Source organism: Mobula birostris, chromosome 9, assembly GCF_030028105.1.
Source record: "Mobula birostris isolate sMobBir1 chromosome 9, sMobBir1.hap1, whole genome shotgun sequence".
Lineage (NCBI taxonomy): Eukaryota > Metazoa > Chordata > Chondrichthyes > Myliobatiformes > Myliobatidae > Mobula > Mobula birostris.
In genome coordinates, this window is record NC_092378.1 from 84,424,820 (window position 1) to 84,451,603 (window position 26,784).

Here is a 26,784-nt window from a genome sequence, read left to right on the forward strand (position 1 = left end):
ATTTAGCAGCCACTCCATGGCACTGAATTACACTGCCCTCACTCCTCCAGTCCCAGTAGCACATACTCAGCCCCAGCACCCATTCACTGTTCAGATGTGTGCTACTCTGCTGGGTCATACTCTGTGTGAACCATTGTCCTCCCCCAGTAAGGGACAACCCATGGCAGTGTTGAGTGGTACGGAGCAAGCTGAAGTGTGGCCCTCAGTGACTGGGACTAACAGCTCCTGCTCCCTGTTGAAAGAGGCTCTACCCTAACATTGCCTAAATTTCCAGCTGATGGGCAAGATTGAAGCACACCTCCCAGCCCTGTCCGTCGTTTTGTCTCCCCCAACCACTGCTTTGTCTATGGTTATCACAAGCAAAACATTCCTTTAAACTGCAGTGTCAAAATTATTTTGCATGCAATTTCAAAACACCTGACTGGTGACTTCATCCGAATAAGAGACAAGTTGTTACAGATAACCAAGATGTGGGAATCTCAATGTCAGGAGCAACATTATTTCCTTGGATTACAAAAAAGATAAACAAAGGATTTCTCTCCATGGTTCACGAAATTGGAGAATCAAAGGATTACTCAAAGAGCTTCATGATCCAAGACTCATGAAAATGCATCATTCAGCCTAACACATCCATATTAATCCCATGTTCATGGCATTTGTCCCATGGCCTTCCATGCCTTGGAGATTCAAGTGTTTGGACAGATACTTCTTGCATACCATCAGTAACTCAGCTTCTAACACTCTTCCCTGCAGTGTTTTCCAGGTGCTCATTCCTCCAAATCTCTAAACTATTATCCTAAATTTATGGCTCTAGTTATTTACGTCTGATATAGGGAAAGGTTTCCTGCCGTTTACACTATCTATACTACTGATAATTTATGTACCTTGACCGTGGCTTTTATAACCACCTGTATTCCAGGGAAGACAGGTCCAGACCCATTTAACATAGACCTGGTTCATATTACCCCTCAAACCTCTAGACCAGTGGCCAATGTGGGACTATTTTGAAGACCTTACTGATGTTCATGTAAACTTCATGACTGTAGTACCCTCATCAATACATTGTTGCCTTGTCAAAATATTCATTCAGATTGGTCAGACAGAAAGTGCCCCGACACAAGCCTACTGCCCATCTATGATCATCCCTGCTTTTCCATGACATTGGCAATACTGCCCCTCAGAATGTTTTACCTGACACTGATACTAATCTAACTGCTTTTCCTTGCAGCCTCTCTTGAAAAGAGGACATTTTCTGTCCTCTGTCATGTAATATCTCACTTGTGGCCAGTGGTAGCATCTTCCCCTGCCTCCTATAGCAGCCTGGGATGAATCTCATTCAGCTCTGGGAATTTAACTTCCTTTAAGCCTGTTAAGACAGTGGTCCCCAACCTCTGGGCCACGGACTGATACCAGGCCGCAAAACATGCAGTGGTGCAGCGGTAGCCGGGACGCACCCAGCACATCTTTAAGGAAAAAGCCGAAATAAACAAGCTAATTAATTAGGTGCCACCCAGCACGTAAGTGTCGGCCCAGATCAGAGGTGATTGCCGATTTCACTTGCTCTACGCACTCGGCAGTCACCTCTGACCTGGGCCGACATTTACGTGCCAGACGGCACCTAATTAGTTTGCTTGTTTATTTCGGCTTTTTTCTTAAAGATGGGCTGGGTGCGTCCCGGCTACCGCTGCACCCCTGCATGCTTCGCGGCCCGCTATTGGTCCGCAGCCTGAGGTTGGGGACCACTGTGCTAAGACACTGAGTACCTCATCTTTGTTTATGGAGCCCTGCACTAGAATTTCACCTGCCCCTTCACTAAGTCTTTTTCCTTTGTGAATGTCCAAGTATTCACACAGCACTATGCCATTACCTTATGACTTAGATTGGCCTGTTGTCTCTAATTGGCCCCACTACTCCCCTGATTATTTTGTCCTTAGTGTAAACTATACTTTAACCCTCACTGCCAATGATATTATTGTGACCCTGCCTTACCATTCTAATTTAAGCATCTCCTTGCATGTGTTTTTCCTATAAATACTCTAGACAGACCACCCCCATCTTTCATTCCCTACCTTTTCTCTTTTTCATACACTCAATATACTTTGAGATCCAAGGCTCCCTGTACTTTGTATTGTAGTAATAATAGGTTACTCCTTTGCCACTCAGTTAGCCACTCCAACATGGGAGGAGTGCACATACTGTACAAGCAGAGTTATCAATAATGTTCAGTTGAATATCCTGCATGCTGGCATCTTGGTGTGCTCTGCACTATCCCTGAATATCAAATACACAAGTGTAAATATCCAACTGCAGTAGATGCACTGTCTCTATTCCACAAGGAGTCTGTCCAGCATAAGTGAAATGCCATCATGGAATAAAGTTGGCCATTATAAAGTGGTTGATCTTCAATGAATTGATGCTACAGACCAAGTGAGATCCCCAACAAAAAAAAATTATAGCAAGACAGTTTTCATTTGCATATATTTATTTTCTACTTAATAAAGCACCCCCTCCCCACCAAGACATTTGATTTCTCTAAGCCAGGGACTGAGAGATGGCTCGTACGCTTTGAGAGATTTAGAGTTGCAATCAATCTCAGTCAGGCTTCAGAAGAGTATGAAGAACACTGATATACTGCATGGAGGACAAAGCAGATGACATCATGGGTGGATTAGGTCTGCTCACAGAAATTACAAAAAATGTGCAGGACAAATATTTCACAGGAGAGTGAAATGTGAGATATGAGAGGGTAAAGTTCAACTCCAGAGACAGGAGCCAGATGAAAGTGTAAATGACTTCATCACAGCATTGTCTGTCCTGTGAGACAACTATGCTTATGGAAACCTGAGAGATGAGTTCATTAGAGATAAGATTGTTGTCGGATTACTAGACATCAAATTGTCAGAGACTTCAGGTGGAGGCAAATCTCGCACTGGAGAAAGCTATTACAGGTCGACATTCACTAATCCGACTTCCTGTAATCCAGTTCCTTCGATAATCCACACTGATTTCAAATTTTTCGCACAACTGTAATTTCAAATTTTCCGGGCCACCATACCAATCTGCTGCGCAGTGTTTTGGTTGTGCTAGATCTGTTCACGTGTTGGCGCACTCTTGTAAGCACAGACAGGCAATTCCTGCTTGTTTTCCTGCATTTATTAATATCATCATTTGTGTGAGGCGCAGCCGCCCAGCACCCACCCGTCTCACCTGCCAGCAGCAGGGCAGCTGGCACGCGCTGGGTCGGTCCGCCTTCTCGCCCGCCTGCAGTCACGCACTGCCCTCCGATGTCGTCTGGCCGGCGCTCCGTTCTCTTTTGCCTACGACCTCAGATCAGACGTGGCGATCCGCTGAATTTAAGCATATTACTAAGCGGAGGAAAAGAAACTAATGAGGATTCCCTCAGTAACTGCGAGTGCAATGTAGCCTTTGGGGTAACTGCAAGTCTGTGTCTTTGCTATCGTTTAGCTCACGCTTGAGTGCTGGTAGTGGGTGCGCTTTATTTTTTTGCCGGTGGGGAGGGGAGATTGTTGCTCGCTGCCGCTTTCGCGCAGGACGGAGGGGAGCGGGGGGGGAACTTAGGGGTTCTAACATTTAACTGTCATGCACTCTTTGGGACACTCCTCTGTTTTCGCAGAAGATTGTGAAGAGAAAGCATTTCAGGATGCATATTGTATACATTTCTCTGACATTAAATGAACCTTTGTATCCTTTGATATTTTAAAGGTATAGCTATCTTAATGTAACCCTTCTGTAATACAGCATTTTCACTAATCCGGCACTCCTCAGGTCCCAATGGTGCCAGATTATAGGTCGACCTGTACTACGGTCAGACAGAGTGAGAATGTTCATCAGCAACAGGTAGAACTCAGACATGAAAATAATGCTGAGGTAAAGCTGGAAGTTGTACAAAAAGGGTACAAACAAAGTGCAGCTGACAGTAGAACTCAGCTCAAGAACACAAGCAAAGAGCAGGTAAATATCCAACTGCAGAAGATGCACCAAGTCTCCACAAGGAGCTCTGTCCAGCAAAAGTGAAATGCCACCATGGAATAGAATTGGCCATTATAAAAGTCAGTGTCACTCAAACACAGTTCTTCAAGAGGTCAAAGACAACCAGGATTCAGACAAAGAGAGCTTTCCTTGATGCTTTAGATTCAAGAAGACAAGGCTGGTGTACTATAGTTCAGTAGCAAAATGAGGCAGAGACATTCAAAATGAACACAAAACTGGTGAAAACAGGCATTACACTAAACCCAACAAAGAAAGTGCTCATGGGACCAGGGAAATACAAGCTCAGTGTGAAAGGGATGTACATTACTTCTACATGTAAAAATGAAAAAAAGTTAAAAGAGGATCTCTATGTTGTTCAAAAATCTCTTCTCACCATTACTGGGACAACAGACCATTGAGAAGCTGAACCTCATTGTAAGGTTGGAGTCACTAAACATTGTTCAGTGGCAGGAGAAGTACCCAGAGTTGCTCACAGGCCTGAGGGCACTGAAAGAAGAGTACCTTATCCAACTGAAGCTAGGAGTGACCCACTACTCTCTGACCACAGTGAGGTGTATACTAGTCCCATTGATGAACAAAGTCAAAGATTAACTTGAGAGAATAGAGGTGGTTGACATCATAACTAGAGTGAATGAACCGACTAACTGGTGTGCTAGCATTGTTCCTGTTCCCAGGCCAGATGGCACAGTGAGCATCTGTGTTGATCTAACAAAATTGAGTAATGCAGTGAGGTTGGAGAAGTTTATTCTACCCTCTGTTGAGCACACGTTGAGTATACTGGGTGGAGCAAAGTTCTTCACCAAACTAGATACAAACTTAGTCTTCTAACTCCTGAGTCACAGAAGTTCACAACTTTTATCACACCATTTGGACGCTATGCTTTCAGGAGACTCACTTTTGGCATCTCATTAGCCCCTGAAATCCTTCAGATGAGAATGAACCAAATATTGCAGGGAATGGAAGGAATAGTCTGCCATATAGACGATATACTCATCTTGGGAGGCTCAGATGAGGAACATGACAAAAGAGTGGAAGCTGCCTTGGAGAAACTTAAACAGTCTAGAATCACCCAGAACAAAAAGAACTGAGAACTTGCAAAGTTCGAGGTAAAGTTCTTTGGCCACCAACTATCCTCATAGGGAGTGCAGCCAATCTGAGATAAACTGGCAGGAGTTCATGGACAAGCTACGAATGTATCAGAGATCCACAATTTCCTTGGCATGATAAACCAACTGGGAAAGTTCATTCCCAATTTGGCAGAGAAAACAAAGCCACTATGTGACCTCCTCTCTCAGAGAAAAGTTTGGATCTGGGACGCACCACAGGAGGAGTCATTCCCATCATTTAAAATAGATTTCATGTCTCCACCAAACTGGCATTCTTTGATCCAAACAAAACAACCAAGATCTCAGCAGAAGCCTCTTCCTTTGGCCTAATGGAAAACCGCAGTGGTGTATGGAAACTGATGGCATTTACATCAAGAGCACTGACTCCTACCGAACGGCATTATGCCCAAATCGAAAAGGAGATGCTGGCTCTCGTGTGGTCTTGTGAATGCTTCAGCTGCTACCTGATAGGCACTGAATTCCTACTTGAAACAGACCACAAGCCATATGTCAACCTCCTCAACTTGAAACACTTGGATGACTTACCTCCACATCTGCAAAGATTCAGAATGAGGCTTATGTGATACTGTTATGACATTGGACATGTCCCCGGCAAATGTTTCACAACACCAGACACTCTGTCGAGAATGCCATCTAAAAGTGAGTGGATGGAAGCCAACTCCATCCTCATGGAAGATACCAACATCTACACGGCTCAGAAAGCATACTTGCATCAGAGGAAACTGGATGAAATTCAGAGATGAAAAAGGACCAAATCTCCAGCAAGGTCACGCAATACTATGAGCATGGATGGCCAGCTAATCTAAAAAGAGTTCACAAATTCAGACCTTATTGGCTTGAAAGAGACACACTAACCATTCTTGATGGTTTGCTGCTGAAGGGCTCCTGCTTCTATGCATGCCAAAACCATCAATCAAATCCACTAAGGATATCCAAGCATCAAAAAAAGTCACCCAAGAGCAAGACAATCTGTGTGGTGGCCTGGTCTGAGCACACAGCTTGGAGATTACGTAAAGCAATGCGAAGCATGCAGAGAACTGCTGAACCTCTCCATCCCAAAGAATTCCCAGACTTTCCCTGGCAAATTGCAGGCACAGACATTTGAGCCGAAAAGAAACATCTTATAACTGTGAATTACTACTCATAGAATGTCGGGGTGCTCAAGCACCTCCACATCCTCAGCAGCAGTTATACAGAACCTGAAAGTTGAATTCACTCGCTAAGGAACGCTAGTCACACTTGTGTCAGACAATAGTCCACTATTCAGTGGAACTGAATTCAAAGCCTTTGCTAGGGACTATGAGTTCAAACACCAGACAAGCAGCCCACGGTAGCCACAGGCTACTTCCTGAGGAGACTGAGGTGCTTTGGAGTATGCAGGCCTCTCCTTCACACATTCCACCAGTCTGTTGTCACCAGTACAATCTTCTATGCACTGGTGTGCTGGGTGATGACATCAACATGGGTGATGCCAACAGGCTCAATAAACTGATTAGAAATGCTGGCTCTGTTACAGAAGTCAACCTGGACACACTGGAGACTGTGGTAGAACAAAGGACCCTATGGAAAGTCCAGGCAATTATGGACAATGTTTCTCAACCTCTGCATGCCACCTTGGCTGAACGGAGGAGCACTTTTAGTAATAAACTAAGACAATGTGCTGCTCCAAGGAGTGCCATATGAGGTCATTCGGCTCTATGAGACAACCTATAGCCAGGGAAGTGACAAACACCCCTCCTGTTAGAATGTTTGTGGCAACTTATTTTTTAATCTTGCTACTTCTCTTCTAATATTTGTATATCTGTGCACTTGTAATGCTACTGTGACACTGTAATTTCTTTTGGGATCTATAAAGTACCTATCTAATGGAGGTGGAAAGAACAGTGCAAACTGTTAAGAGCCTCCTACTGAAGGCAAAAGACCCCTGCAAAGCACTGCCAGCTTATTGCTCCACACCTGTTTAAGAGTCTCCACCCACTCCAACACTTCCAGGAAGTATACCAGATCAGATCATTTATCTGTCCCACTAAAAATATACTCCATATCCTAACAGCTTAGGGCAAATGACTAAAGAGGCAGAATAATCCTCTCACTTTGCCACTCCCACGTGGGAGGAGTTCACATACCGTACAAGCAGAGTTATCAATAAAGTTTAGTTCAATATCCTGCATTTTCCCTCAATGTCAAACAACACTTGGCACCCTTACAGGAACATGTTGGTCCTGAACTCTTGTTTCCCCTTGCTATCCCAAATGCTTCACAGTCTAACTTTGCCAGGTCCTGATCTATTTTCATGAAGTTGGCCTTCCCCCAGTTTAAGATTATTATTCCTGGTCCAGGTGGTGTCTCTTCCACAGATGATGCCTGCCCAATGAGTTCCCCCAGCGTCATTTGTTACATTCTGTGTCATGTTCAGTTTCCGAGAGAAAAGTTTTCCTGTCATCCCCTCACCATGACTCTACCATCAAAGCCAACAGTAGTTTCAAAGCTAATGGCCTGATCCTCCAGCTTTGCTGTAGGGCTATTAAACCACTTCAATCACTCCTGTGGAATTAGAACTGCTCAAATAGCAGTCACATCACAACAGATAGAGATAAGAAAGGCAGTCTGTTCCATCTGACATCCTTTCATGGGATCACTACAACATCTCAAGTGGTATTCCCGGACAGCTAGAAGCCATAGTAGTCAACTCTTGGACGACATTGTGAAATGCTGTAAGCAAAAGAAGTGTCTGAGTTCTCAACCAGACCAATGCTTACCACCTGAATTCACAGGAATACCTCATGCAAAAGGTTTTGGAGAGGGAGGACAATGGGAGTAACAAGCCTAGTTATAAACCTAGTACACAAACACTATACAGAGCATTATGTGCAGAATAATACGCCTAACCTTTTCCATCAGGTTTAAATTCCAAGAGAAGAAATTTGGTTTACTTGTTCAGTTACATATAATAAAATTAGCCCACTGCTCTACTCTCTATACCCATGACTTTGTAGAGCTCAAACACCATCTATAAATTTGCCGATGACACAACCACTGTTGGTAGAATCTCAGATGGTGATGAGAGGGTGTACAGGAGCAAGATATGCCAACTAGCGGAGTGGTGTCGCAGCAACAACACGACACTCAACGTCAGTAAGACGGAAGAGCTCATTGTGGGCTTCAGGAAGGGCAAGACAAAGGAACATGTACCAATCCTCATGGAGGGATCAAAAGTGGGGAGAGTGAGCAGTTTCAAGTTCCTGGGTGTCAAGATCTCTGAGGACCTAACGTGGTCCCAACGTATTGATGCAATTATAAAGAAGGCAGCGACTATACTTCATTAGGAGTTTGAAGAGATTTGGCATGTCAACAAAAACACTCAAAAACTTCTATAGATGTATCGTAGAGAGCACTTTGACAGGCTGCATCACTGTCTGGTATGGGGGGGGGGGGTGCTGTGTGCTACGGCACAGGACCGAAAGAAGCTGCAGAGGATTGTAAATTTGGTCAGCTCCATCTTGGATACTAGCCTACAAATTACCCAGGACATCTTCAGCGAGCGGTGTCTCAGAAAGGTAACGTCCATTATTAAGGACCCCCAGCACCCAGGGCATGCCCTTATCTCACTGTTACCATCAGGTAGGTGGTACAGAAGCCTAAAGGCACGCGCTCAGTGATTCAGAAACAGCTTCTTCTCCTCTGCCATCCGATTCTTAAAAGGACATTGAACCTGTGAACACGACCTCACTTTTAAAAAAGTATATTATTTGTTTTTGCATGATATTTAATCTATTCAATATTTGTATATTGATTTATTATTTTCTTTCTTCATAAATTGATGGAGAAGATCCTGAGAGGCAGGCTTTATGAACATTTGGAGAGGTATAATATGATTAGGTACAGTCAGCATGGCTTTGTCATGTTATGAACCTGACTGAATTTTTTGAGGATGTGACTAAACACATTGATGGAGGTAGAGCAGTAGGTGTAGTATATATGGATTTCAGCAAGGCATTTGATAAGGTACCCCATGCAAAGCTTATTGAGAAAGCAAGGAGGCATGGGATCCAAGGGGACATTGCTTTGTGGATCCAGAACTGGCTTGCCCACAGAAGGCAAAGAGTGATTGTAGATGGGTCATATTCTGCATGGAGGTCAGTGACCAGTGGTGTGCCTCAGGGATCTGTTCTGGGAGCCTTACTCTTCGTGATTTTTATAAATGACCTGGATAAGGAAGTGGAAGGACGGGTTAGTAAGCTTGCTGACGACACAAAGGTTGGGGGTGTTGTGGATAGTGTAGAGGGCTGCCAGAGGTTGCAGTGGGACATTGATAGGATGCAAAACTGGGCTGAGAAGTGGCAGATGGAGTTCAACCCAGATAAGTGTGAAGTGGTTCATTTTAGTAGGTCAAATATGATGGCAGAATATATTATTAATGGTAAGACTCTTGGCAGTCTGGCGGATCAGAGGGATCTTGGGGTCCATAGGGCGCTCAAAGCAGCTGTGTAGGTTAATTGTGGTTAAGAAGGCATATGGTATATTGGCCTTCATCGATCATGGAAACGAATTTAGGAGCCGAGAGATAATGTTACAGCTATATAGGACCCTGGTCAGATCCCACTTGGAGTACTGTGCTCAATTCTGGTCGCCTCACTGCAGGAAGGATGTGGAAACCATAGAAAGGATGCAGCGGAGATTTACAAGGATGTTACCTGGATTGGGGAGCATGCCTTATGAAAACAGGTCGAGTGAATTCGGCCTTTTCTCCTTGGAGCGACAGAGAATGAGAGGTGACCTGATAGAGGTATATAAGGTGATGAGAGGCATTGATTGTGTGGATAGTCAGAGGCTTTTTCCCAGGGCTGAAATGGCTGTCGCAAGAGGGCACAGGTTTAAGGTGCCTGGGAGTGGTACAGAGGAAATGTCAGAGGTAAGGTTTTTTAAAAAATACACACAGAGAGTGGTGAGTGTGTGGAATGAGCTGCCGGCAATGGTGGTGGAAGTGGATACGATAGGGTCTTTTTAGAGACTTTTGGATAGGTACATGGAGCTTAGAAAAATAGAGGGCTATGGGAAACCCTAGTCATTTCTAAGTTAGGGGCATGTTTGGCACAACTTTGTGGGCCGAAGGGCCTGTATTGTACTGTAGGTTTTCTATGTTTCTATATTATGTATTGCATTGAACTGCTGCTGCCGCTAAGTTAACAAATTTCACAACACATGCTGGCGATAATAAACCTGATTCTAATTCTGAAAATTAACCTCCCCATGGCCACTTAGAACTCAGAAGTAGATTGAAAGTTTAGGGAAAATCTCAAAACCATCTAACACTCATGCACCACTGAGGGAGTACAGCACAGCCATCCTTTGGATATACTGGTAAAAAGTAGAGCCTTGTGTCTAAAGATCTGTTGAAAAACAAATACATGCAGTCTTGATCAACTTGACCGTGAAACAGTAGCCATTTACATTCCTGCTGTTTGCATTACCACATGTTGCTGAGGGAAAATGGCTGCCATGTGTATCTATTAATCACTGTACCAGAAAATCTCCTCATTAATACTAACGATGTGACAATCAGCTTTATTAAAGCAAACTATTAATGTCTAGGTAACAACACTTACTTTAGGACTGTGATTCAAAAAGCTGGAGTAAATCATTCTATCATAACTGGGTGTAATCACTATATTGTATCAGCCGCCACTCAAACAAGTCACATGTTTTTCTCATGTTGGAGAAGACCATAAGACGAGCAGAACTATGACATCCAGTCCATCGAGTCTTCACCATTATTCCAACAGTTGATTTATTATCCCTCTCAACCTATTCTCCAATATTCTCACATAACATTTGACACCTAAGAACCAACCTCCACTTTCAATACACAACTAACTTAGCCTCCACAGACATCTGTGACAAAAAATTCCACAGATTCGTCACCATCTGGTTAAAGAAATTCTTCCATTCTGTTCTAAAGGAACATCCTTGTATTTTGAAGCTGTGCCCTCTGGTCCAAGAATAACCCACTATTGGAAACATCCTCTCAGTATCTGCTATATCTAAGCCTTTCAATAATTGATAGGTTTCAATGCAATCCACTATACTTCTAAGCTCCAGCAAGTACAGACCCAGAGCCATCAAATGCTTCTTGTGTGTTAATCTTTCTATTCCTAAGATCTTTTTTGTAAACCTCCTCAGGGCTCTCTCCAATGCCAGCACATCCTTGCTTACACAAAGGGCCCAAAACAGCTCACAATACTTCAAGTGCTGTCTGACATAGGCTTTAAAGAGTCACAGCATTACATCCTTGCTTTTATATTCTAGTTCTCCTGCCTCCCTTACTGCAGATCAACCTGTAAGTTAATCTTTAGGGAATCCTGGACCAGAGTTCCCAAGTCCCTTTGCAACTCCAATTTCTGAATTTACTCCCCATTTGGAAAATAGCCAATGCCTTTATTCATTCTATGAAAGTGCATGACCATACACTCCCCTACACTATTTCATCTACTACTTCTTTGCCCATTCTCCCAATTTAAGGTCTTCTGCAGACTCCCTGCCTCCTGAACACTACATGCCCCTGCACCCATCTTAGTACAGCAAATTTGACCACAAAGCCATTAACCGCTTGATCCAGATCATTTGACACATAAGCGGTACCAACTTATACTCCTGCAACCAGGAAAGGTCCCCTTTATTCCCACCTTTTGCTCCCTGCTAGTCAGTCAATCTTATGTCCATGCAGATATTCTTCCTGTAACACCTCTCATCTTGTTTAGCAGCCTCATATACTGCACCTTAGAGTCATAGAGCACTACGTCAGACAAACAAGCTCTTTGGCCCATCTAATCCATGCCGCAATATACTGACTAGTCTCATCGATCTGCCACTGCCTCCTTACCCCTCCCATCAGCATAGTTATCGAAACTCTTAGATGTTGACATTGAACCAACACCCAGCAATTCTGCTAGCAGCTCATTCCACACTCTCACCACCCGTTTAAGTACCCCACAATGTACCCTTAAACATTTTAACTTGCACTATTAACCCATGACCTCTAGTTCTAGTCTCACCCAATTCAGTGGAAAACGACTGCTTGCATTTACCCTAATGAGGAGGAGAAGATGGTGACGCGACTGCAGCGCGCGCAGCCACTTCGGTGGTGATGTCTGTAATCTGTCAAGTAGGGGACCGTGCACAATTCTGATTTGATGGAAACAGACGTAAGAGTACGGAGGAACATCTGGAAAACTCCTGAAATGCCCGCTTCGCTGCCGCTGCTACTGTGTGGTAACCAGAATCTCCGGAGCAGAAGGCCCCGAAATCCTCAGCTTTGCATATTTCAGTGGCCGGGGCGAGGTCGAAGGCGCTCGGCAGAGGATGGCACTCGGGAGGCTGTATCAGAGAGGCTGGTCAGAAGCTCGAAGTTTTCGGACGGATGGACTCAGTCTCGGCTGCTTCCAAGGCATCAGCAAGTTGACGGTGCCTGGAGGTTTATGGCAGGGAGTTTCTCTCTTTTGCCGCCTGCTATCGGGGACTCGGGAGTCGATCGACTCGGGGACTTTTGAGACTTTTACCGTGCCCGTGGTTTGTTCTTCATCAAATTATGGTATTGTTTTGCACTGCTGTAACTATATGTTATAATTATATGGTTCTGTCAGTGTTAGTCTTTGATTTGTCCTGTTTTCTGTGATATCACTGAGGAGAAACATTGTATCATTTCTTAGTGCATGTATGCATTTCTAAATGACAATAAAAGAGGACTGAGTGTTCTCATAATCTAATCTATACTTCTCATCATTTTGTATATGTCAACAAATCTCCCCTCATTCTCCAACGATCCAGGAAATAAAGTCTTATGATATTCAGTATTACCCCACAAGTAGGTCCTCAAGTCCCAACAACATCATTGTAAATTTCCTCTGTACCCTTTCAATCTCATTGATCTTTCCTGTACATTGATGGACAGAATTGCACACAATATTCCAAATGAGGCCTCACCAACATCTTATAAAACTTCAACATAACATCCCAGCTCCTGCATCCAGTACTTTGATCAATGAAGTTAAATGTGCCAAAAGCTCTCTTAATGACCCTATCTACCTGCATCATACTTTCAAGGAATTATGGATCTGGATTCCCAGATCCCTGTTCTACTGCACTCCTCAGCGTCCTACCAGTCACTGTACAAGTCCTATCTTGGTGTGTCCTCCCAAAGTGCAACACTTCACACTTTTCTGCAATAAATTCCATCTGCCACTTTTCCAATGCATTTTACTAGATGTTCCAGATCCCAATGCAAGCTTTGATGAAGTTCCTTGCCCCCAATCTTTGTGTCATACATAAATATGCTGATCTAGCTTACAACATTATAATCCAGATCATTGACATTGATGACAAACAACAAAGGACCCAGCACCAATCCTTGTGGCACACCACTAACTCTAGTCATACAGCAACAATCTACCACCAATCTCCGGTTTCTCCTGTGAAGCCAATGTCAAATCCAATTTACCACCTCATCCTTGATGCCAAGTGACAGAACCTTTTTGGCAAAGCTCCCATGGGGGACTTTATAAAAGGTCTTGCTAAATTACTGTAGATAACATCTACTGTTTTTCATTCAATTTTTCTGCTAACTTTTTCAAGAAACTCAATAAGACTAGTTAGACAAGACCTACCATGCACAAGGCCACATTGACTACCCCTAATAAGTCACAGTCTGTCCAAATACTTGATATATCCAGTCCCTTAGAATAGATTCCAATAACTTTCCCACAACTGATGTCAAATCTGCCTATAATCTCAAGTTTATTCTTACAGCCTTTATTAAACAACAGAACAACATTATCCACCACCTCTCCTATGCCTACCTTGTGCCTCTGCAGTTCCCTTTACTTGAATGTAATACAGACACATCTGGTTTTAGCTTCTCCCTTAACTGCAAACAGCAAATTCATCACATGCTCAATGCCCTTTTCCTCAAGGCTCACTAATCAAAACTGAAACATTACACAACACCCAATCCAGTAATGCCTTCTTGTCTAGCAAGTTGCTCTAAAAGACATTTCATAGATATTCTACAAATTCATCTCAAGATCCAACAACAAGATATGGCCCTTGTAGCTACGGGGGTCAGGGGGTATGGAGGGAAGGCTGGGGCGGGGTTCTGAGTTGGATGATCAGCCATGATCATAATGAATGGCGGTGCAGGCTCGAAGGGCTGAATGGCCTACTCCTGCACCTATTTTCTATGTTTTAAGCTGATTTAGCCAATCTACATGTATATTGAAATCCCCATGACCATCATAACAATGCCTTTTTTACATGTCTTTTCTATTTTCTATTGTACTTATATTCCACATCCTGGCTACTGTTCGGAAGCTTGTATACAATTCCCATCAGGGTGTTTATGCACCTGCAGTTTCTTAACTGTACCCACTAGGATCCTACATTTTCCGATCCTATGTCACCCCTTTCTAAGGATTTGATTTACTTTTTTTTTTTTAAAACTAACAGGGGCATCCCACCCCTCTGCCCACATATCTGTCATTTTAATGCAATATGTATCCTTGGATGTTAAACTCTCAACCATGAGCTTCTTTTATCCATGACTCAGTGATGCACACTTCATACTTGCCAATTTCTAACTGCGCTACAAGATCATTTACTTTATTTTGTGTGCCTCTTACATTCAAACATATCACCTTCACTCCCACATTCAACACCCTTTCCAATCTGGTCTCTGTTACTGGACGTTAAATTTGTAAACTTTCTTTTTCTCCATTCTGGAGACTTCCATAATTTCAAACAAGAGAAAATTTACAGATGTTGGAAATCCAAGCAGCACACACAAAATGCTGGAGGAACTCAGCAGGACAGGCAGCATTTATGGAAAGAACATATCCTGATTAAGGGCCTCGGCCTGAAACATCAACTGTTTACTTTTTTCCATTGATGCTGCCTGGCCTGCCGAGTTCCTCCAGCATTGTATGTGTGTTATTTCCATCATCTCTCTTGTATTCACTCCCTTCTAATCTATCCTTACTTTCTCAAGCAATGTATCCCCCTACTATTCAGTCTAAAACCCTTTCCACAGCCCTAGTAATGCTATTCTCCAGGACTCCAGTCCAGCATGGTTCAGGTAGAGCCTGTCCCATCTGAACAGCACCCTCCTTTTCCAATACGGGTGCGAATGTCCCACAAATTCAAGCCCACTTCTCCTATCCAAATTTTTGAGCCCCACATTTAGCACTTATATTTTATTCATCTGGCTTGCACACAGTTCAAGTTGTAATCCAGAGATTACTACCTTTTTGGTTCTGCATTTTAGTCACCATCTTCTCAAATTTCCTCAGCAGAACCCCTTTCTTTGTTCTTCCTACATCTATCCACATGTATGAAAGCAGGATCTTTACTCCCCCCACTCCAAATTCCTCTGCAGATCAGATAAGACATCCCAAAACCAAGCACCAGCCAGACATGGCCTTTGGGACTCTCAATCCTTGGGACAGAGAAATGCGTGTAATGCTCTCACTATACTATACATTTCTCTTCTTCTCCCTCTTGAGGGGCACTCTCAATGTGCCAGACATAAACTGGATCATCAAGATCATAATCTGACTTTTATTAAACCAGCCAGTTCAACTCATGCAGTTCCACTGCTACACCATTCAGCAGAAAAATAGACAAGTCAGAGGGCAGCTCCAGACACAGACTGTTCAGAGGCCCCACGCTGACCAGAGCAGCAGAAATTAGTCTGGAGAATTTAACAACCCACAAGCTTACTTAATGGTCATCTTTCCCCGAGAGGGGAAACTGGCTCTCCTCCTGCATGGTACCCATAGCTCCCAGTGCCACCTTCAGTCCCAGAATGTGCACAAAGGACTGCAAGATGTGTGAATGAGCTGCAGATATCATCCCAAAATACCCGGTCATGTCACTTCCTCCACATTGCTCTGATGTGTGTGGGTTCTTGCTCTTGGCGTACATCCAAGAACACCTTGGTACTCTCCCCATGCCCCTTATACTCTTGCACTCCTTCACACAAATTAATGTGTATCCCTTTCTGCCAGCTTCAGGAATGTGCCTGTAAATATTTTCACTTGTTATAAAAAAAAGGGCACCTGACACTATAAACCAGGAGACATGGTGGCCGTGATGTGGGAAACACAGTAATCACTATCACTGAACAGCACAACTTGCCCGCACAGCTGAAAACCCAAGTCCTGCCCTGATATCCTTCTAGCAGCGAAGCTCAAAAGCAGCAAACCCTTGGCTACTTGCCAAACAGGTGTTTATAATGTACTTTGAAAGAGGACAATGTAAAAACAAGATGTGTTTCCACACATTATGACGGGCAGGTAATTACGTTTTGACATACTCTTCGCTGAAGATGAATCTCTGAAGTAAATCCCCTAAAAACTGTGTCACTTACATCAACTCATTCTGTGATTCTTCACAAAATATCTAGAATTGTACAGTTAGAATACAAATTGCATTTTACTTTAAGGTTTTAAAAGGAATTAAAATGTCAATATTTTATAAACAAAGACACTCCCCATCTGTTCACACTGAGTTTGTGAATCACATACAAACATAGAACACGGTGAAACCACTTGCTCACAGTGAGAACAGATGGAGAAATCTCAATTTTCAAACCTTTAACAGGTCTGAACTTAAAAGAGTTCATTTGGTGTGACTTCTCCTGTCAGAGGAATTTTCATCATCCCCCGAACGTTCCAGTTAAAGAAATTACCAGGGAGAAACACCGTTCCTAGTATCCCAGAAATAACACAGCAGAAACACAGTGAGCCCAAAAGCCATTGGGTCCATCCTCCAGACATCAGCTGAGGACAGATTCTGCCTAAGTGCCAAGGAATTGATCAGCAATCAACTTGCTTCCTGACCCTCTGGTCGTTGCAAGCTATAACAACCTAACTGGGCCGGTCATGCCAAATTCTAAAGCGAAGTCCATTACCTTGAAATTCAGCTTAGTAGGAATTTAGATCGTCTAAATTGTGTTTTCAAACTTCAGCACAACACAAATCTACCTACAGATCCTTTTCAAAACACCCCACAGGAAGTGGAGACCGTGTCTCAAAGGCGCCTCCATTTCTCTTCCTTTCACTTCAGCTGGGGTAGACCACTTCGGGTTACAATCACTCACACAATGTATTTCTAAGTCATTGGCTGCAGATAACACCATCCCTAATGCAACCAGCTTCACTCGCTTTCCCTCAATATTCTGCATCCACTGACAATGGGCGAATTTCACCATGGGCTGAGCCATTCTCATCGGTGGAAACCCGCCTCTTCCTGAGCCACATTTACACGCAAGATCTGCATGATGGTAGGCAGCGGACTATTTCTTTGAGTGAAGGCGGGGGTCCTTCCCAACATTACTACATAAGACAGGTCTAGTACTGACCCGCGCTGTCTGAAAAATCACGTTTATTTTTGAATGTATCCGGGAGCAGGTGTGATTTGCAGTGAACCCAGCGCTGTCGATAAGCGATGGTTTTAAAGCAGCCACTCGCTCCGCTATCATTCTGAAACAAGGTTTCAGGGCCGTCAGCCTGAAAGACCCTTCTTTGATACGCCAGATAGGAAACGATTTCTTTTCTTTTTAAGTTTCCGTTTGAAAACAGGAAAGGGTGGGGTTAATAAAATACATTCCGGTAAAATCTTCACCAAAACATCGCTGAAGGGGGAAACGGCGGCGTGATTTGCAGCCTTAGTAAAACTGACAATAATAAACATGTTTTTAAAAAAGTGAGGGGAGGTTAGTCAGAGAAAAGCAGGTGAGAAGGAGCTGGGCGGCGCCGGACAGGGGTCGCCGGACGGAGTTTTACAAACTCTGGGACAGGGCTATCAGCTCGAAGGTGCGATGGGTGGGTGGGTGGGTGGTGTGGAATAGGAGGGGTGCAGGGCGCCAGGATTTCCTTCCCGGTGGCGAGATAATGGGTAAAACAGGAGCGCCACCTGTATGGGGACAAACAAGCCCGGATAATCCCCAACCACCGAGCATCAACCGCCACTCTCTACAATATGCGCCACCTTCTCCGGGTGAGGGGAGGGGGCAAGTCCGGGTGCAGGCCGAGGGTATCCCAGCGCTCGGTGGTGACAGACGCATTAGCCCGGGTGGGGGAGGAAACAGCGCCGGACGGTACTGAAGCCGTGGGAACGCCCACCTTGACACTGGAATCCCTGCTTGCCGAATCCCCTGTGGAAGCAAGAGAGAGAGGGTGGTTAACGCTGGGGAGAGAGAACGAAGAGAGGGAAAGGATAGAGGAGAAGGTAGGGTAGAGCGGCGCTCACCAGATGAAGTCTGTGCAGTGGCTGCAGAACGTGGGCTGCTTGAAGAAGCGGGCGATGAACTTGTGGTCCTTCACCTCGTGCACGTTCTTCTGCCTCAGGGCGCCCTTACGGGCGAAGCGAACCGTGTTCTCTTCGCCCTCCATCGCCGGCTGCGTCGTGTCCACCATCTATCCGCTCGGAGCTATTGCTGTGGCCGCAAACCCACCGGCTGGCAAAGAGGTATCGGGGCCGCTCCGCACGTCAGCTCGCTCCTCCCTCCACCCGAGAATACTCGCTCCGCCCCTCGCTCCTCCCTTCCTGGCGTATCCTCACCTATTCCCTCCTCTCGGGGCAGGTCGCTCTTCCATTCTCCCTCTGGGGATGGCCCCCTCCTTTCTCCCTCCCCCCCATCCCACGGTAGTGCCCTCTCTCTACCAGCATGCCAGCAATTGCCCCTGCCCTGCCCCGGGACCAAAGTCACTTCCCCCATCCCCCAGATCAATGAGCGACCGTCACCAATTTCCACTCATCGAGCACAAATGTTCACAAAGTCTCCCTTATCCAATGTTGCCTGACCGCTGAAACTTTCCTTCCTCCAACATCTGCCTTTTATTGTCAAGTTAATCAGAGTCAGTTTTAATATCAACATCATAGCTATCGCAACAGTACAATGATGAATAAGTCAAGAGAAAAAAATGGAGTTACATTAAGTATATGCCTATGTCTATTAAATAGTTACATTAAAATAAGCAGTGCAAGGCAGAATAGTGTCTATGGAGTGTCGATGGCCGTTTAGAAATCGGATGGCAGAGGAATGATCCTGTTTCTGAATTCCTGAGTGTGTGTTTTCAGGTTTCTGTATCTCCTTCCCGACGGTAACAGTGTGAAGAGGGCCTGTCCTGGGTGGTGGAAAGCCCTCGGTATTACAACGTAAGATCAGGCTGAAGTTTCACACCATTCACAGCAGTGATTATTTTGTCAAACTATTTCAGCATTACTGATGCTTGACACTAACAGCCACCCCCTACAGCTGCCCAAACACACAACCTGCCTCCTAGCCTCTCCTACCTCTGCAAATCTAATAACTTCATTTAACTCCACTCCTTCCCTCCCATCATTGTATGTTCACTTAAGATGAGAAGGGGAAATTTTAAGATCTTAAGACATTGGAACAGAATTAGGCCATTTGGCCCACCAAGTCTGCTCTGACATTCCATCTAGGCCTTTTAATATTAGATAGGTTTCAATAAGATACCTCCTTGTTCTTCTAAACTCTGGCAAGTAGAGGTCCAGGGCCATCAGAAATTCCCCATACATTAACCCCTTCACTCACAGAATCATTTTCATGAACTTTCTTTGGACCCTCTCCAATGCCAGCAAAGGACCCAAACCTGCTAACAATATTCCATGCAGTCTGAACAATGCCTTCAGCATATCCTTCTTTCTATATTCTAGTCGTCTCGAAATAATGCGAACATTGCATTTTCCTTCTTTACCACCAACTCAGCCTGCAAGGTGCAAGAGTCTTTTGCACCTCTGATTTCTAAATTTTCTCTCCATTTGTCCCTTTTATCAAAGTGCATGATCATACACTTCCCTGCACCATATTCCATCTGCCATTTCTTTGCCAATTCTCCTAATCCATCTTTCTTTGTACAGATTCCTGTTTCCTCAATACTATCTGCCCCTCCACCTACCTTCATATTGTCCTTCTTATTCTAAGAGTTCCTTTGCCTTAAGTTCCCTCATCAAATTTGGTTCATTGCACAACACCCAGTTCAAGTTGCCTTTTCCCAAGTGGTCTCAACCACAAACTACTCTAAAAAGGCACTCTGCAAATTCCTTCTCCTGGGATCCAGCAGCAACCCAATTTTCCCAATCTACCTGCATATTAAAATCCCTCAATACCTTGCCATTTTACATGGCTTTTTTATATCCTGTTGCAATTCTACCCCTACATCCTGGCTATAGTTCGGAGGCCTGTATATTAATCAGGATCTTTATCCCTTGCAGTTTCTTAACTCTGTCCACGAGGATTTTAAATAAGACCATAAGACATTGGAGCAGAATTAGGCCATTTGACCCATCGAGTCTGCTTCGGTGTTGGATTGTGGCTGATCCAGTTCCCTCTCAACCACATTTTCCTGCCTTCACCCCACAACCTTTCACACCCTGGCTTATCAAGAATTTATCAACCTCCACCTTAAATTCACCTGGCCTCCAGAGCCACCTGTGGCAACACATTCCACAGATTTACCACAACCTGGTTAAAGAAATTCCCCCTCATCTACATTCTAAATGGATGTCCCTCTATTCTGAAGTTGTGCCTTCTAGGCCTTTCAACATGCGATAGGTTTCAATGAGATCCACCCCATCATTCTTCTAAATTTCAGTGACTATTGGCCTCCTCATCTGGCTTTTCAATCCTGGAATCATTTTCGTGAATTTCCTGTGAACCCTCTCCAATATCAGCACATCCTTTCTTAGATAAGGTGCTTAGAAAAGTGCTCACAATATTCAAAGTGAGACCTCACCAGTGCCTGAGGCAAACATGCCATAAGCCTTCTTAATCCCCCTATTGACCTGTGTGGCCACTTTCAAGGAGCCATAAACTTGGGACCCCAAGATCTCTCTACTCAACAACAATATTAAGGGTCTTGCTCTTAACAGAGCACTGTCTCCTTCCATTTGCCCTACCAAGGTGCACACCTCAAATTTATCTAGATTAAACTCTATCTGCCATTTCTCTGCCCATATCTGCAACTCATCTGTATTGCGCTGTATTATTTGCCAGTCTTCATCACTCTCCACAACTCCACCAATCTTGGTATTATCTGCACACTTAGAAACACACCCATTTACATTTTCTTCTGGGTCATTTATATATACACACATACGCACACACACACACACACACACACACACACATATACGGGGGGCTGAGTGATAAGTTCGTGGCCTAAGGTAGAGGCTGTCATGGTCCGGTCCGTAAAGTCCGTATTCCGGTTCACGGTCCGGTCCATCAACCCTTGCTCCAGGTGTTCCTGTTTACCCTGTTTCTGTTCTTGTTGAGCTCTAATTGAGGCAGTTGATGCTCATTGGGGCTGGCTGCATAAATACCTCCAGAGACCAGGCCGTGGTTGCTGGATTGTTCTTGTCCTTACTCCTTGTATCCCTTGCTCTGCCTTCTGTTTCCTCGCCTGAAGCCCTGCCTTGTCTTGCCGTTAACTCTCACCTCGCCTCGCCTTGCTTTGCCAGAAGCCTTGCCTTGTCTTGCCAGTAACTCTCGCCTCACCTGAAGTTCTTGTCTCGCCTTGCATTGCCTGAAGCCTTGCCTTGTCTCTTTGGTAACTCTTGCCTGCAGTCTTGTCCTGGAGCCACCCTGTACCTAGCTCCCTTCCTGTCCCTTGCCTCTGTCGGGTAAACCAGGCCATCTCACCATTACCTGCGGTTGGTTCTGTCCCTTCCTGACCCTTGCATCTGTCGGGTAAGCCAGGCCGCCTCGCCATTACCTGCGGTTCGTTCTGTCCCTTCCTGTCCCATGCCTCCGTTGGGTGGTGAACCGCGCCCTGCCCAGGTGAACCGCACCCTGCCCTGGAGAAGCCTGCCTAGCCTCAAGCCCGAAGACTGCAGCCTCCTGCCTAGCCTCAAGTCTCCTGCCTCCAGCCTCACTTCAAGTCTCCTGCCTCCAGCCTCGCTTCGCCTCAAGTCTCCTGCCTCCTGCCAAGCCTCGCCTCTAGCGTCCTGCCTAGCTTCAAGTCTGAAGACTCCAGGCTCCTGCCTCCTTCCAAGCCTCGTCTCTAGCCTCTAGCCTCAAGCCTGAAGACTCCAGCCTCGTCCTTGCCTAGTTCTGGTGTCTGAGCCAGAGGCAAGACCTAGGTATTGGGTCCTTGTCCAGTCTCTGGCTCGGTGTCCATCCTGCCTCCTGCCAAGCCTCGCCTCTAGCCTCAAGCCTGAAGACTCCAGCCTCGTCCTTGCCTGGTTCTGGGGTCCGAGCCAGAGGCAAGACCCAGGTACTGGGTTCTTGTCCAGTCTCTGGTTCAGAGTCCAAGCCTGGGCTCCTAGCTCCTTTGTCCAGTCCTGTCCCAAGTTCCTGGTTTTCCTGTGCATGACCTTGCCATCGCCCTGTATCCTAGTCCTGTCCCTAGTACTTCAGTGTCTGTGTCTTGCACTTGGGTCCGTTCCCAGCCACCTCCAAATGACAGAACAATCCAGCCACCCATGGACCCAGCGACACAGACACTGTTATTTTCTTCTTGCCACCCGGGTTCCTTTCTGTTAAATACCCTCCCACCCGCCCGGGTCGTCCATAGTCTGGATTCCCTGTTTGGTCACCAGGAGGCTCCCGTAGAGGGAGAGGTACTATCATGGTCCGGTCCGTGAAGTCCGTATTCCAGTTCATGGTCTGGTCCATCGACCCTTGCTCCAGGTTTTCCTGTTTACCCTGTTTCTGTTCTTGTTTAGCTGTAATTGAGGCAGCTGATGCTCATTGGGGCTGGCTACATGAATACTTCCAGAGACCAGGGTGTGGTTGCTGGATTGTTCTTGTCCTTACTCCATAAGACAAAGGAGCAGAAGTAGGCCATTCGGCCCATCAAGTCTGCTCCGCCATTTTATCATGAGCTGATCCATTTTCTCCTATTTAGTCCCACTCCCCTGTCTTCTCACCATAACCTTTAATGCCCTGGCTACTCAGATACCTATCAATCTCTGCCTTAAGTACACCCAATGACTTGGCCTCCACTGCTGCCCGTGGCAACAAATTCCATAGATTCACCACCCTCTGACTACAGAAATTTCTTCACATTTCTGTTCTGAAAGGGCGCCTTTCAATCTTTAAGTCATGCCCTCTCGTACTAGACTCCTCCATCATGGGGAACAACTTTACCACATCCACTCTGTCCATGCCTTTTAACATTTGAAATGTTTCTATGAGGTCTCCCCTCATTCTTCTAAACTCCAAGGAATACAGTCCAAGAGTGGACAAACGTTCCTCATATGTTAACCCTCTCATTCCCGGAATCATTCCAGTAAATCTTCTCTGTACCCTCTCCAACGTCAGCATATCCTTTCTTAAATAAGGAGACCAAAACTGCCCACAGTACTCCAAGTCAGGTCTCACCAGCGCCTTATAGAGCCTCAACATCACATCCCTGCTCCTATACTCTATTCCTCTAGAAATGAATGCCAATATTGCATTCGCCTTCTTCACTGCTGACTCAACCTGGAGGTTAACTTTAAGGGTATCCTGTACGAGGACTCCCAAGCCCGTTGCATCTCAGAACTTTGAATTCTTTCCCCATTTAAATAATAGTTTGCCCGTTTATTTTTTCTGCCAAAGTGCATAACCATACACTTTCCAACATTGTACTTCATCTGCCACTTCTCCGTCCATTCTTCCAATCTATCCAAGTCTCTTTGCAGACTCTCCGTTTCCTCAGCACTACCGGCCCCTCCACCTATCTTCGTATCGTCAGCAAACTTAGCCACAAAGCCATCTATTCCATAATCTAAATCGCTGATGTACAATGTAAAAAGAAGTGGCCCCAACACTGATCCCTGTGGAACACCACTGGTAACCGGCAGCCAACCAGAATAGGATCCTTTTATTCCCACTCTCTGTTTTCTGCCAATCAGCCAACGCTCTATCCACGTATGTAACTTTCCAGTAATTCCATGGGCTCTTATCTTGTTAAGTAGCCTCATGTGTGGCACCTTGTCAAAGGCCTTCTGAAAATCCAAATATACAACATCCACTGCATCTCCCTTGTCTAGCCTACTGGTAATTTCCTCAAAAAATTGTAATAGGTTTGTCAGGCAGGATTTTCCTTTAAGGAATCCATGCTGAGTTCTGCCTATCTTGTCATATGCCTCCAGGTATTCTGTAACCTCATCCTTGACAATCGACTCCAACAACTTCCCAACCACGGATGTCAATCTAACAGGTCTATAATTTCCTTTTTGCTTCCTTGCCCCCTTCTTAAATAGCGGAGTGACATTTGCAATCTTCCACTCCTCCGGAACCATGCCAGAATCTATTGACTTTTGAAAGATCATCATTAATGCCTCCGCAATCTCCACAGCTACTTCCTTCAGAACACGAGGGTGCATTCCATCTGGTCCAAGAGATTTATCTACCTTTAGCCTATTCAGCTTCCTGAGTACTTTCTCTGTCGTAATTGTGACTGCGCACACTTCACTTCCCTGCCACCCTTGAGTGTCCGGTATACTGCTGTCTTCCTCAGTGAAGACTGATGCAAAATACTTGTTCAGTTCCTCTGCCATCTCCTCATCTCCCATTACAATTTCTCCAGCATCATTTTCTATCAGTCCTATATCTACTCTCACCTGTCTTTTACTCTTTATATACTTGAAAAAGCTTTTAATATCCTCTTCGATATTATTTGCTAGCTTCCTTTCATAGTTAATCTTTTCCCTCTTAATGACCTTCTTGGTTTCCTTTTGTAAGGTTTTTAAAAACTTCCCAATCCTCTCTCTTCCCACTAATTTTTGCTTCCTTGTATGCCCTCTCCTTTGCTTTAACTTTGGCTTTGACTTCTCTTGTTAACCATGGTTGCATCCTTTTTCCATTCAAAAATTTCTTCTTTTTTGGAATATACCTGTCTTGCACATTCCTCATTTCTCACATAAACTCCAGCCACTGCTGCTCTGCTGTCTTTCCCACCAGTGTCTCTTTCCAGTTAACTTTGGCCAGTTCCTCTCTCATGCCACTGTAATTTCCTTTACTCCACTGAAATACCGACACATCAGATTTCGGCTTCTCTTTTTCTAATTTCACAGTGAACCCAATCATGTTATGATCACTGCCTCCTAAGGGTTCCTTCACCTCAATCTCTCCAATCACCTCCGGTTCATTACACAATACCCAATCCAGTACAGCCGATCCCCTACTAGGCTCAACAACAAGCTGTGCTAAAAAGCCATCTCGCAGACATTCTACAAATTCTCTCTCTTGAGATCCAGTGCTGACCTGATTTTCCCAATCTACTCGCATGTTAAAATCCCCCACAATTATCATAACACTGCCCTTCTGACAAGCCTTTTCTACTTCCAGTTGTAATTTGTAGTCCACATCCCTGCAGCTGTTTGGAGGCCTATAAATAACTGCCATCAGGGTCCTTTTACCCGTGCTATTTCTCAGCTCAACCCATAAAGATTCTGCACCTTCCAATCCTATATCACCTCTTTTTAATGATTTAATATCATTTCTTACCAATAAAACCATGCCTCCCCTTCTGCCTACCTTCCTATCCTTCCGATACACCGTGTATCCTTGGACGTTCAGCTCCCAGAGACATACATCCTTTAGCCAGGTCTCAGTGATGGCCACAATATCATACCTGCCAATCTGTAGCTGTACAACAAGATCATCCACCTTATTCCTTATGCTGCGTGCATTTAAGTACAACACCTTATGACCAGTATTTGGTACTTTTCACTTTGATTTCACTGCAACTTTATTGCACTGCAACTCATCCTAATGGCTACAAATTTGCCCCATCACCTGCCTGTCTTTCCTGACATCTTTACTGCTCACTATCTTAGATTTATTTCTGTTTTCTCCTTCCTCCGCTCTATCATTCCAGCTCCCATCCCCCTGCCAAATTAGTTTAAACCCTCCCTAACAGCTCTATTAAACTTTCCCGCCAGGATATTGGTCCCCTTCGGATTCAGGTGTAACCTGTCCTTTTTGAACAGGTCATACTTCCCCCAGAAGAGATCCCAATTATCCAAGAATCTGAAGCCCTGCCCCCTGCACCAGTCTCTCAGCCACGCATTCATCTGCCTGATCCAACTACTCTTGCCCTCGCTAGCACGTGGCACAGGTAGCAATCCCGAGATTACTACCCTGGAGGTCCTGCTTCTCAGCTTCCTTCCTAACTCCTGGAAATCTCTCTTCAGGACCTCCTCCTTTGTCCTACCTATGTCATTGGTACCAACATGTACCAAGACAACTGGCTGCTCACCCTCCCCCTTTAGAATATTCAGGACCCGATCCGAGACATCCCGTAACCTGGCACCTGGGAGGCAACACACCATGTGGGTATCTCTGTCAGGCTCACAGAATCTCCTGTCTGTTCCCCTGACTATGGAATCCCCACGACTACCGCATTTCTCTTCTCCCTCCTTCTCTCCTGCACAACAGCGCCAGGCTCAGTGCCAGAGACCCGGTCACCGTGGGCGTCCCCCGTCAAGTCATCCCCCTCAACAGCATCCAGAACAAGATATTTGTTGCTGAGGGGGACAGCCACAGGTGTGCTCTCCACTATCCGGGCATTTCCCTTCCCTCTCTTGACAGTGGCCCAGCTTTCTGACCCCTGTAGCCTCGGGATGACTACCTCCCTGT

The 26,784-nt window shown here is 45.1% G+C and overlaps 1 protein-coding gene across 2 annotated transcripts in view; it reads right to left on the reverse strand.

Annotated features, from left to right (window-relative positions):
• The window catches only part of LOC140202856 (protein kinase C beta type), a 379,624-nt gene extending 360,935 nt beyond the window's left edge, over positions 1-18,689 (reverse strand). For both annotated transcript variants that reach the window (XM_072268323.1, XM_072268322.1), the window contains exons 1-2: positions 18,438-18,689; positions 18,311-18,342 (exon numbers count right to left, since the gene is read on the reverse strand). In XM_072268323.1, the coding sequence (XP_072124424.1) occupies positions 18,311-18,342; positions 18,438-18,604 (199 nt within the window). In that variant the 5' untranslated portion in view covers positions 18,605-18,689. The remainder of the gene's footprint in view (positions 1-18,310; positions 18,343-18,437) is intronic.
• Positions 18,690-26,784: the final 8,095 nt, after the last annotated feature.